The sequence below is a fragment of the Plasmodium inui genome, assembly GCF_000524495.1.
Source record: "Plasmodium inui San Antonio 1 unplaced genomic scaffold supercont1.9, whole genome shotgun sequence".
Taxonomy (NCBI): domain Eukaryota; phylum Apicomplexa; class Aconoidasida; order Haemosporida; family Plasmodiidae; genus Plasmodium; species Plasmodium inui.
In genome coordinates, this window is record NW_008481843.1 from 828,334 (window position 1) to 840,996 (window position 12,663).

The 12,663-nt window shown below is 44.5% G+C and overlaps 3 protein-coding genes across 3 annotated transcripts; 1 reads left to right on the forward strand and 2 right to left on the reverse strand.

Annotated features, from left to right (window-relative positions):
* Positions 1-30: 30 nt before the first annotated feature.
* Positions 31-1,579, reverse strand: C922_02678 (methylated-DNA-[protein]-cysteine S-methyltransferase; the record flags this gene model as incomplete). Its single annotated transcript, XM_008818277.1, has 2 exons — positions 31-872; positions 1,453-1,579. The coding sequence occupies 2 exons, from the start codon at positions 1,577-1,579 to the stop codon at positions 31-33; spliced, it is 969 nt and encodes a 322-aa protein (XP_008816499.1).
* A 3,909-nt stretch (positions 1,580-5,488) lies between these two features.
* C922_02679 (hypothetical protein) lies at positions 5,489-7,606 on the forward strand (the record flags this gene model as incomplete). The annotated part of the gene is made up of 1 exon (XM_008818278.1): positions 5,489-7,606. One exon carries the CDS (start codon positions 5,489-5,491, stop codon positions 7,604-7,606), a length of 2,118 nt encoding a protein of 705 aa, XP_008816500.1.
* A 630-nt stretch (positions 7,607-8,236) lies between these two features.
* C922_02680 (hypothetical protein) lies at positions 8,237-11,761 on the reverse strand (the record flags this gene model as incomplete). The annotated part of the gene is made up of 1 exon (XM_008818279.1): positions 8,237-11,761. The coding sequence occupies one exon, from the start codon at positions 11,759-11,761 to the stop codon at positions 8,237-8,239; it is 3,525 nt and encodes a 1,174-aa protein (XP_008816501.1).
* Positions 11,762-12,663: the final 902 nt, after the last annotated feature.

Below are 12,663 nucleotides of genomic sequence, written 5' to 3' on the forward strand. Positions count from 1 at the left end.
TTTTTTTTCTTTTACAATTTTTTTTTCCCCCTAAATGGATTGTTTCTTCACTTCATAAACATAAATATTTCCATCCGTGGAACCACAAAATAAGAATTGGCCATTTGCAGACCAAGTGATGGAAGTACACCAGGGTAATCCAACTTTGGATTGTTTCACTGGGTATATTTCCGAAATGATTAGCTTACTTTCCAAGTTCCATATTCTTATAAATCTGTCCGTTGCGGCACAGAGCCAGTAGTCGCATGGAGAGAAACAGAGTGAATTTATTGTACACCCAGTGTCTAATGAGTACAAATGCTTTCCTTCGTTCACATCCCACAATTTTGCTACTCCGTCCTTTCCCCCGGATGCACATAATGAGCCATCTGGAGAAATGGTTACTGTGTTTAGCACACCAGTGTGTGCTTCCAAGTTTTTATTCAAATCACAATTTTTTAAATTCCATACTTTAACTAACTTATCCCATCCACAGGAAACAATAATGGCTTGTTTTGGTGAAGGAGAAAATCTGACGCAAGTAATCCAGTCGGTATGCTGCTCTTCAGTTATGGTGTACTTACACTGAGCTAAGGTGTTCCAGAGCTTAATTGTTTTATCTCTACTCGCGGAAACGATTTGTCTGTTATCAGGACTGAAGGAGACACTAAAAACATCAGAAGTATGTCCAATGAATGACCTTATCGTTTCTCCGCATGACAAATCCCATAAGCGAACTGAGTGATCCCATGATCCGGACAGTGCAAACAACCCGTCCGAGGAAATCGACACATCATTGATAGCTTGCGAGTGTCCTGTCAGGGATTTCTTTGCGGTTCCTATTTCGCCTGACTCGTCATCGGGGTCGATATTCCACACGATTAGCTTCTTGTCTGCAGGGTGGATGTGCAGGGAGGAACAGTGCGGGGGTGAGTAGGCCATCGGCCAATGGATGGGCAAACGAGAAGGTAAGGACGGCAACGAAGGCAACCGTAGCCAACTCTTAGACGTGGAACACAAAAGAAAAACGCCAAATGTACAATCCTCCCATCCCTTTGGATAAACTATCCTTTTCGCATCTGCTACGTTCTCATAACTATTTTCCACTTATCAGATTTTTGAGCTGTAAAACTCTTCATATTAATTTTTCTCAGAGTGAGCTGGGATAAAACTTGTCATCATGGAGAGAAAAAAAGTTTATAAAAACTTGCGAGGAGAAGCGTGACGGGGGATGGCCACAAATTGGTTGCTCCACGTGAGCGATGATCAGCATAGTGAGTGAGTCCACTACGATAGCAGGGTGCTGGTGTGACTCATCAATGCTACGTTGAGCGTATAGAGGGTGAGGATGACATGAGATCTGCGCTGTCATGATCGACACACCGAATGGCTGCACAGCGTGGGTACAGGTGAAAACTGTGTGCGCGATTGTAAGACGCCTCCTCCCTTTTGCACACGCTCGCTAGGCATTACCTCTGGACGCGCTCACGATGGTTTTTAACTTTGGGTCGGTGGGCGTTGACACAGAAGTCACCCAGTCACTGTGTCCTCCTTCCAGAACACCCTTTATGGATATTTCGGCTTCCTTTATGTTTTCCATGTTCGGATTATTTTTAAAATTTATTTGACACGGGGATCTACGCGGGGGGGAGGGACGATATGTGTGGGTATGTTTGGTAAAGTCAGAACGGGGGGAGCATCAAAAAGAAAAATAAATAAAAATAAATATAAATAAAAATAAACATAAATAAAAACCACTGGTTAGCGGATGAGTGGTTTCCCCAGTTGGCACATAAATGAGACACACAGGGGGAAGAGGCGTGACAACACGGAAGGCACATTTGGCACGTCAACATAACAGGATATACGTGAAAAAAAAAAACGCGCTGGTTCTACTTATATGTAGAAAAATAAAAGAGGGGGTGGCTGGGGAGCACATAAATGTTCCTCCCTGATCAGCTTCGTAGCATGCGTACACTTGCATACACTTCCATACATGTTGTCATGCAAAAATATACGTGAATGAGGCCGTTAGGAAGATTTTACCATCACGTTGCGCGGCATTCACATGATGTAGCGACGCGAATCAATCATCTACCGACACTCATTTTCGCACAATTGTGTGGCTCCTCCTTCCTACAATTGGCGTAGTGCCACGCATACGAATAATGTATATGCATACGTATGCGTACACGTAATTGTACAGTTCTTACTTGTGAAGAAGGGGGAAGGAAGATTGTGGGGTAAAAACAAAAAGGAAAACTTAAACAGAACCTGCAACACGATGTGAAAAGGTTTGTGTTCCGTTTATCCTCTTACATAATTCGTTTTCTTTATGTAGGAACTTTCTTTTGTAATTTTTTGTTTTGTAACTTTTTTGTAACTTTTTTTTTTAACTTTTTTTTTCCAATATTTAATTTTCTTATCCCCAAATTTTGTTTCTCCCGCTGACCTTATTTTTTTTTTTTGTTTGCAAACCAAATAATAGCGGTTCGGCAGTATGTCGACGTCGTAGTTAAACACGTTGGGATAAAAAAGGAAAAACGAGAAAAGCAGTGCCTCGTACGCGGTATGAAACATGTACAAATAATATTAAACATCCGTGTCATTCACGCGGAACGCTACACCTACGCCTACATCTGCGCGAGACGCAGTTTGCGAAAACACATATGGAGTCCGGTCGCATAGAGATAATATCTTCTGCGCTTATAACTTTATAAGGTATGTATCGTGCTAGGGTTAAAAGCCGAAGAAGAAGAGAGAGGGAGGCATTTTCCCAACCCCCACTGGGGGACGGCACTACAAAAAAAGAAACGGTTGCGCACTTGCGGCAGTTCACTCCCCCAAATGAAGAAAAGAAAATAAAGTAAAAAAAAAGGGCAGAGGAAAAGGGGGGGCCTTGGCTTGCTGGCGCCTTCTACCAGGGTCGGGGTATTATATACATTCACCGATTTAGCGGCGTTTTTATTCTTATCCCATTGCGAAGATTGAACAATGCCCCCTTCAAGTTTTCACTTTGAATTCGCACTGCCTACTGCAAAAATGGCAAACTATTTTCTGCGCCTTAGTTGCGTTTTTTTTTTTTATTTGCGAAGTATTTTTTCTAGCAAATGTGGGTGCATATGTACGTGGCGCCTATCTGTGTACAGACTTTTGAGGGCGGTAGCTCCTCGGCGCTTTAAGGGGTGAATTCCAGAGGCCAAACGGGGTGCCTACTGCGCGGCAATTGGCCGGACGTCATGAGGCAACGTGCTAACGCAAAGGGGGTGAAGCAGCTGCCACACGCGTATACTTCCGTAACAGCGCTGCAAAGGGGAAACATATTAGCAAAATGTTTTCTTTTTCTATGCCTCACCTTCTTTATCATGTGAAAGAAGCGGTCGGTGCGACCAATGCTCGACCTCTTTTCCGTGACCGACCGCTTTTGTCAAAGAAAAAAAAAAGTTACAAACGTGGAAATGCGCTTGGAACAATAGGATGGAAAATTGCTCGTCCTTTGGGATGATTGGCAAATTGGGGCGTACCCGCAAAAAAATTGATGTCCCAAAGGGTGCTATTTGAAAAGATAAAAAATTAAGAACAGGAGTTGGCGGCGTGGACGATAAACAGTATATGTAGGAAATTACGCTACATTGGTCCCCTTAGTGCAAAGTCCTCGAAAGCGAGGAACAGAAAAAAAAAAAGAAAAAAAAAGAAGCTACACAGAATGGATGCGCATGTGACGGGAAGGTGTACCCTTCTGCATGATTAAGCTTAAATTGGTGAAATGGCCATTTGGAGGAATGCACAAAGGGGTGCGAATATTATGTGAGCGGCGGATCGTGAGTGTTCTGATTAAATTGCTCCAATTTGTGTAGATCCTCGGGAATGGAAATTTTGTTGATTCTCTTCCACCCCTAAAATGCAAAACAGAAGTAACACATGCGCTCAACTGGAAGGATAATTGGCAGATGTTAGGCCTATCCCATGTTTGTCTCGCGACTGCTCTGCTGTTGCGTCACCACAGTTGTGTTAACTCCCGAGTGTACACATATTATAGGTCTATATAACAGGGGGTAGCGAATTATCACCCATGAATTGGGCCCAATGGCAGCGATTTTTCCAACCAGGGGCGAAATTTATATTACATGTTTGTGGAATTACAAAATGGCACACTACTTTGCAGAGGAAGGAAATAAAGTTGGGGTGAGGAAAAAAAAAAAAAATTCGAAAAAAGCTGTTCTGACAAATTGCATCTCCCCCGGGAAAGTGCGTCATAAGTGCATAGCTTATGGATAAGTATTTCTCTGTTCTGGGTCACATATTCAGTGGCATACATTGCTTTCCTTTTTCCCCTTTTTTTGGTCCCCTCGTTGGTTGCTAACTCGAATGTCTAACTAACTCGCGTCAACAGTGTTAACTTCTACGCGGCGCAGTTGACTCTTCTCGTAAGGCGTGTACTGACTGCATTTTTTTTTTTTTTTTTTCCTTGTTCACGCGGGGCTAGGATATCATATAACATAGCACTGTGGAACAACAATGCGGGAAAATAAGATAAAGGTGTAACTAAATTAAAAGTGCTGAAATTGCCTTTTTTTTGGTTTCCTAATACATCGCAATGTTTTTTCCTTTTTTTTTTTTTTGTTTTTGTTTTCTCCACTTTTTAAAGATTGGCATAATCGCACAGGCGCTCCAATGAGCACGAGCGCATTTGCCTTCTTAAGGAAAAGCATAAAACAGCAAAAAAAAAGAGGCGAAATAAATGCAGTTTTTATCTTCCCGATGTGCATACACATATAGTGTGACAAATTCAAATAAAAAGACATTTTTTTACTATCGAAAAAGGGTGAAGGTTTTTCCTTCCAGAGGTTCATAAAGCGCAACTTTTTTTAAACCCCGCTCAGCAATTGTTAATCTGTGTGTAGCCATTCTTTTGGCTTCATTTTTGCCACAAAAAAAAAAAAAAAAAGTAAAATAAATTAGAATAAAATAAACCTCTAAAGGGAAGAACACAGGAGGGGATGTGGTAGGAGAAGGAACGCCTAGCGTAAGGTTAAGACTGGAGAACATTTTCACCATTTGAGTCGGCCCAAACGACATAATTTATGATGCCCCCCTGCATGCATTTCTTTTCCTAAATAGCCTGCTCTCCTTGGGGGAGGGACGCACTAAAATGGAAGTTCGAAAGGTGAATACTCGAGTTTGGCTCCCTAGCTACACGGGGGTTCCACGTCGGAGCGTAACCAGATAGGTCCAAATTGCCACCCACGTTAGTAGTGAATAGGGGCCTTATTATCACGTGTAACATGGTTTTTTTTTTGTTCTACTTTCTTCTCTTGTTTCTCTTGTTTTACTTTCTTTTCTTGTTTTTTTTTCCTCCCTGCCCGAAGCGATCGTCGAAGGAGCCGTTCAGGAGAATGAATTGCCAGGTGAGGGAGGAGCCAAAGAGGGGGTTGCCTTTTTTAGGCGCGTCAAATGAGCACCTGCATTGTATGTTCATGTGTGTGTGTTTGTGGCAGAGGGGGGGGATATGGCCACTAGGGGAGAGGCCAACCCGCAGCAGACACCACCCCTGTTACTAACCATAGTGCTAACCCTGCTGCTAACCCCGAAGGTGCGGCCCCGAACGCAGAGGACGGACTCCTACGGAGCGGGTTGCTCCGACCCGAGGTCGCAGGGAGAAAACCTGGACAGCTACTACGACGAAGCCAGGTATCTCAGCAAAGAACAAATGAAGGCATACATATACAAAATGAAAAAGGAAATTCAGGAATATAAACTGAGAGAAATGAACTACAAAATTGAAATAAAATATCTGAGGAGGAAGATAGAGAGGTTAAAAGGGATTATACAGAATGATACTTTTTTTTTAAATCACCAGAGAGGGGGTTCCGTACGAAGTGACCACAGTGGGTTCTCCTTCAGGGGTGGCCTGAACAATGTGAATTCAGAACAGGGCAAGCATGCCGGGTGGTACAGAAAGGGAAACATTTCGGAGGGAAATTACCACCACAGGGGAGTTACACAAAAGTATGGCAGTAATCGCCATGGTAGTCACCACGATCGCGGTCGCAGACGAAGTCGCATCTATGAGGACAACCTTTCTGAGGCGAAATTTTCAAACGTTTCGATGAGAAGCATCAACGCGAGTATACACAACAACAAGCGAATGAGTATGCGCAATTTTACTGGAAGGTTTAGTGACACGTCCAGAAGAAGGAGTGATCACAATCCAGTGATTCACTCGGGGAAAGTACAGGCAGCTAATAGTACCAGTGGAGACGTGGACAGATCCAGCAACGTGAAAAAACATTTCAAGGACCATTTCGGAGACCAGTTGAGACCCCATTTCGTTCACTCCATTCCTATGGGCAGAAAGGTAACAAATGACAAACCATGTGAAGATCGCATGGGTATGCCCATAGGAAGAGGCTGCGATTCTTTCCACTCCAATAGGAGCTGCTCCTCGAAATCCAAGTTCAAGCTGAAAAGCCACCTCATTTCGAATAGCAACCATATGCGTAACATGTCCAGTGATATAAACATGACGATTGCCAAGGACATAAAAAATTACTACAGTTCAAAGGCGAGCATGCTATCTGGCAGGAGTGAGAAAGTGTCTAATAGACACTCGTCATGTCTTCAGAAAGGAGCTAATGGAGGAAAAGATGTGGAAGCGAAAACAGATTGGTGTGGGAAACAGTTGAGTATAGAAAAGCTTAGTAAATTAACTCCAGCAGCAGTAAGAAAAAAAATCAACTGCGATTTGTTCGATTATGCTCACCATGAGAGGATTCTTAGAAAGAAATACACCTCAGCTTATGCGTTTAAACGGGAAACAAGTTTGAAAAGGAGAGATAGCCGCGGGAAGGCCACTGAACGGAGCGTTTCACAGGTGAATGAATCGGAGGGGAAAAATCAGGACGACCACGAAGAACTGAGCGACAGCGGGGACTCCATTAAAAGGGTCAAACTGTACTTGGACAAGCAGAGGGAGAAGAAAAATCCGCCCGCTGTTTCAACCGCCACACCCAGCAATGTGCCTACGGACGCTCCTAACACTATGCCTGCCACTGCTCCTACCACTATTGCTGCCACAGCACCTACCACTATGCCTGCTGCCGCCGTCCCCACTAGTGCGAAGAAGCATGATGGGGTATCTGCGAGAGGACGTACCAAAGAAGTTACCACTGGAACGGTCCTAATCAGGAAGGGAAAAAAAACAAACGAGGCAAATTCGAACGCCAAGGGGAGTCACATCCAGTCGCGAGATGTAACTGGAACCAAGTTGAAAACAAACGAAACGAAACAGCCACAAGACGTGTTAGGAAGTGTAAAGAAAAGCATAGGTGCAGACATAAAGGAAAATTTTAGAAAGGAATTAGAGGAGTTAAAAAGGAGGAAAGACATACTGGTCTCGAAGCGAAGGGATTACCGTGACTTGTCCTTCGGCAGTACGAGCAGCAGTGATTGCGGCCGGGATGGTGGCAAGGCCGCTGAAAAGGTGGGGAATCCAGGCAAAGGGGGGGCGCAGTGTAAAGCTGTGAATAACCCTTTGAAAGAATCGAACATTCTAAACATCTCCTTCAATGACCTTGATAAGAGAATAAGTAACTTGAAAAATTATTTGAGGAATACCAACACGTGATGTTTGGGGCGATGAAAAGTAGCACCCCCCTTCGGCTATCCCCTTCTTGGGGATCGGCGAACACGCTTGTGAAACGGGGAAAAAGATGAAAAGGAATGAAAAGGGTGAAAGAAATGAAAAAATTGAAAAAAATTAAAAGTATGAAAAAAATGAAAAAACATGATAAAGAATTAAAGAAAACACAAAAATAAATAACATTACGGGGGATCTCTCTCTCCATGCATCCAATTAAACAGGCGCACACCATTTTCCATCTGTTTGTGCCTTCACGATGGGCATGCATTGTTCGTATGCACTGTTCGTCTGTATTGTTCTTATGTATGACGAACGTCCGCTTCGCCTTCTTGTCCTCATCTGTTTAGTACCTTTTTTTTGTACGAAAAATACGCAGCAGGTGGTAGGGGCCGCTCCTCCGTGCGCGTCTTTTTTTTTTTTTTTTTCAATTCTGAAGGGACATTTTAACAACTCTCTTTCACTTCATTCGGGATGGAATCGGGGGGGCTGCATATTTCCAGGGCGCGAGCGAGGTGATCTCTCGCGAGGGTCATCTGTGCACATTTAAAAATTATGTCTTGTTAACGCTTCGCCTGTCTGCTGTTCACGCTTTTCGTGGATTCACTTCCAATCGCATCACTTCCGCGCCTTGCCGCCACGCTTGGCTATTTTCTTCCTCTTAACAATGGCCAGGGAGCGCGCGCGGGCGCCCTTCAGGTTCTCCTTTTCCCGAAGCTTCTGTTCGTGCCGCTTCTTCTTCATGCGTGCATACCTCATGCGGAAGTTCTTATCTGTTCTGAGTTTTTTCTGTAGCATTTTGGCCTTCTCCTTCTGCATCTGTGGGAGACTTTTGTGTAGAGCGGAGTCTGGTTTTGGATCCATATATCTGCCCGAGAGGTATTTCTTGTACAGCCTCTGCTGCTTCTTAGTCAGCTTCATATTTCTGGACAACGAATCGGTAATCTCGGGATGGTTCTGCTTCAGCATTTGCAAATGCGTCTCTTTTTCGTCGTCCAGCTGGTTACTTGTGGTATGGTCCTCTGAGTAGCCCTGCGCCCGTTTCGTACTCATAGAAGTGTTTGCCCCCTTTTGGTTTCCTTTCTCTTCCAGCTCTCCTACATTTTTGATTCGATTCTTTGTGCGCTTCACCCACTTATGGTAGAGGTTGCTAGTCGGTTCGGCTGCGCCACCTTCCCCGTGGTTCCCTTTTCCAGGTGTCTCAACATCCTTCCGTCTGTCCTTCTTCTTGAAATCATCACTCTGGAAGACGTCTATTTCTTGTAGGACAAATTTTCTCTTCCTCATGTCCCAAACTTTTCTCTTTTGGAATCTCTGTTTGTTCAATTCTTCTTCTTCATCTGGAGGTAAGTCGAATCCAGGAGTTTTAATGGCAAATGCTGCGGCTGTTTCTTGTTTCATTTTTCTCTTATTTATTTTTTCTAATATTTCATCAAAGGGGATATTGATGTTGCTTCTTCTGGTGTTTCCGTTTGGGGAAGCTTGTTCTATGGGGGGACCCTCCTTCGTGGGTTCCACACATGTTGCTTCTTTCCCTTCTTGCTTCTGTTTTTCCTGTTGCTGCTCCTCCTTCTTCTTCTTTTTTAACGCCCTCTTGCTCATTTTCTTCGGCTTGTTACTTAGTTCCGTTTGACCTTCCCCCGAATGGCCTCCACTACCATTTTCGCGGTCCTTCCACAATTGCTCCAATTCGTAATCGCTATCATGCTCGTGATCGCAGAGACCCATGGCAAGGGCGCCCATGAGTTCGTCCATGTCGTCCATGTCTTCTCCACTTGGGGCCCGCTTAGTCGTATGCATCCTCGCCTTCAGTTTGTTTAACTTATCTTTGATGTCGTCTGATATTCCTCTCACCTTCCCGCTGTCATTGCTTTGGAAATTGTGGATGATCGTCATGAGTTCGTTGTGAGTGTAATTCTTCGGCTGGGCGAGGGCTCCTCTAGGGGGTTCCCCGACTTTGGTGACTCCTTCCCTGTTTGCTTCCCCCCCGTTCGGAGAGCTAATCACACCATCGCCCGATACAACATCACCCGATACAACATCGCCCGATACAACATCGCCCGATACAACATCGCTCGATAAAACATATCCCAATTTCCTCTCCACTTGCGCCAGCTCCTCCCCATTCGGCTGCTTTCCACCCCGGGGAGGATTTTCTTCTCTTGCACCATCGGATGGAACATTCTCATAAATTTCATCAGGGTGATAAAACAAGCAGAGTTTGTAAACGCCGCCTATTTTGTTAATTTTATTGACACATTCTGTGCTTGCGTATTTTGACACTTTGGGTCTCATGGCGTAGTACAGTTTGTAGGAGGCGAGGATGCTCCTGTTGAGAGAGCCCAGCTCCTCGTCTGCGTTTTTCTGGGTGTCCACAAGTTCGATGTAGTCGCTGACATGGTTGAGCGAGCCGAGATAGACGACGTCGCGAGGGAGGGGGGCGTGCGCGGCGGCGGCGGTGTGTGCGATGTCTGCGACGTCTGTTGGTTCGTCTGAGTCGATGATCCCCACATTATCGCTCGTCTTAGCCGCCTCTGCGGGCTGGCCTACCTTCTCCACGGCGCGCCTGAAAAATTTGAGCTTCTTGCCTATGAAGAAGCATATCTCGTAGGCATACAGGACATCCTGGTAGGTGACAAGGGATACAGCGTAGCCACTTGACATAGCGTCATCCCTGCAGGCACGACCGACGCGGTGAATAAAGAGTTTTGGAGAAAAGGGTAAGTTATAATTTATTACGTTCTGAACACTGGTGATGTTTATCCCCCTGGCAGCAACATCAGTCACGAGCAAAAATTGGATCTCCTCACTATTGGTAAACTTCTTAATCTGATCGAAGCGAAAGGAGGTGTCTGAATTTCCATACAACATGGCATGATGAATTTTCAAAGAGGATAATATTTTGGAAAAAAATAAAATATGATATTTTGTGCAGAAAAAAATGAGAGTTTTTCCGAGTTTTTTTTTTTTAAAAAGGAAAATTAATTTAATTAACACTCCATACTTCTCATACGATCTGGTGAATAAAAAGTGTAAATTCATTTTATCACTTATCGTATTATCTGAACTGAGGGACAACACTTCCGGATTGTTTAACTTCAGTTTGAAGTAGTTTTGTACATCCGTTGGGAGAGTTGCACTGATTAGTAACGTCTGTTTGTTTGTACGATGCAGAGCTTTGTAAATATTATTCATGTCGTTGAAATAGTTTAACTCCAGGAGCCTGTCAGCTTCATCAATGATCAGCACTTCCACTTTCTCCAGACTTAAGTTTGTTTCTTTCAATATAAAGCTCAGTCTTCCCGGGGTGCATATCAGGATGTCTAAATTTTCCTTCAGCATATCGAATTGCTTGTTCAAATTAATTCCACCGATTATTACATTTATTTTTAAATTAAAAAAATTTTTGCATATTTTTTTTGACAATTTGAAGATCTGAATGGCTAGCTCTTTCGTGGGCACCAACACTAAGCCTCTGACTCCGAAAAATTGACTGTGCTCTGCTAGGAGGTCTACCAGTGTGCTCACATAGACGAGCGATTTCCCCGTCCCCGTTTTACTTATACATATGATGTCCTTCCTGTGCAGTATTTTGGGGATGCACAATTTTTGTATGTCTGTGGGTCGGTTATATTTCAAATTACTGGATATGCTTCGGCACATGTTTTCGCTCAGACCGAGGTTGTGGAAGCAGGTCAGCATTCCTTTGTTTCTGTTTTTTTTTTTTTTTTTCTTCCCCTTTTTGTTCTTGTACAGGACGAACTTTTTTTTTCTCGCTTTGGCCCCTCCCTCGCGTTCGATTCGATTTGTGATTCGGCCTGCACCTTCGCTTCCACCTCCACTTTCCGCTTCGTCCTCATCGCTATCGGGGCTGTCTCCACCTGAGGGGGACATTTTTCCCCCCTTCGTGGAAGCAGGTTGGGTCTTCTCCCCCCCTTTTTGGAATAACCAACTGTATCGCTTACTACCTGCACCTCGAACTGGCTTCTTCACTATGGAGGTTGTTTTTTTAGGCACTGAGCGGTTCACGTTGGCCTTCCTTTGTAGGACTCCAGACTGAGCGTTACTCCCCTTGGTAACCTTCTTCTTCCCCTTTCCCGCGCGGGCGAGGCCTCCCTTCGTGCGCGCCTTCTTCACTTTCATTTTTGGCGCTGCCTCTGGGGGGCGGGGAAGGAACACTGCGGATGGTATGGAGTCATATCAGCTCAGGCGCGCAAGTTGTTCCCTTCCTCTGCTCCACATTAAAGATCGCTGCTGGGATTGGGTTACAAAACGAGTCCGGCGTTTCTCATAAGGGGAGAAAACGGGACTAAACTACATGCACGTACATATGCACGTACGTATGCAGGTACGTTTGTATTTGTTCTACGCAGCGCTGCGGAGATCCAAAGAGAATGGTGGCCTTCCTGCCCCCTCGCCCAGTATGCGCATGCAGGGGTGGGGCTGTCACCCCTTTTTGCGCCAACGTTCAGGGGGACCTCCCAAAATGCAGCTGCTCATTTTGGCTTCGCTAAAAAGAGGGATAGCTCTTTTCCGCAACTGCGTTTTGTTCGCGGTGATCTGCAGCGTTGGTCCGAGGGTAGCCAAAAAAAGGAAAAAACAGGAAGGAACAGGAAAAAACAGAGGAGAGTGAGAAAAAGTCGGAAAAATTAGAAAAAATGGGAAAAAAGCTCAAAAAAATGGCAAAATGACAAAATGCGAAACAGCGGAACTGCAACAAATTATATAATCCCACAGCGCTGGGACAAAAGAATAGTGAAGCAAACAGTCGCGTAGATCAGAAAGTCTAGGCCATCTTAAAAAAAAGGGAAATTATGATGCAGCGCGACGTGCATTATTGCGCCGTTTCAGCAACCCCAAAAGGAAAATAAAATTTGTGATGGGGGGGCCCCGTTCGGCAAAGAATACCCCAGATTATATATTATGACACCTTTCCCTTCTGCGTGGGAGCTGCGCGTCCGGCCCCACACGAGAAGATGGACAAAAGATAGTCAAAGGACAATAGTCAAAAGATGGCCAAATGATAGTCAAGGTTTTTTTTTTTT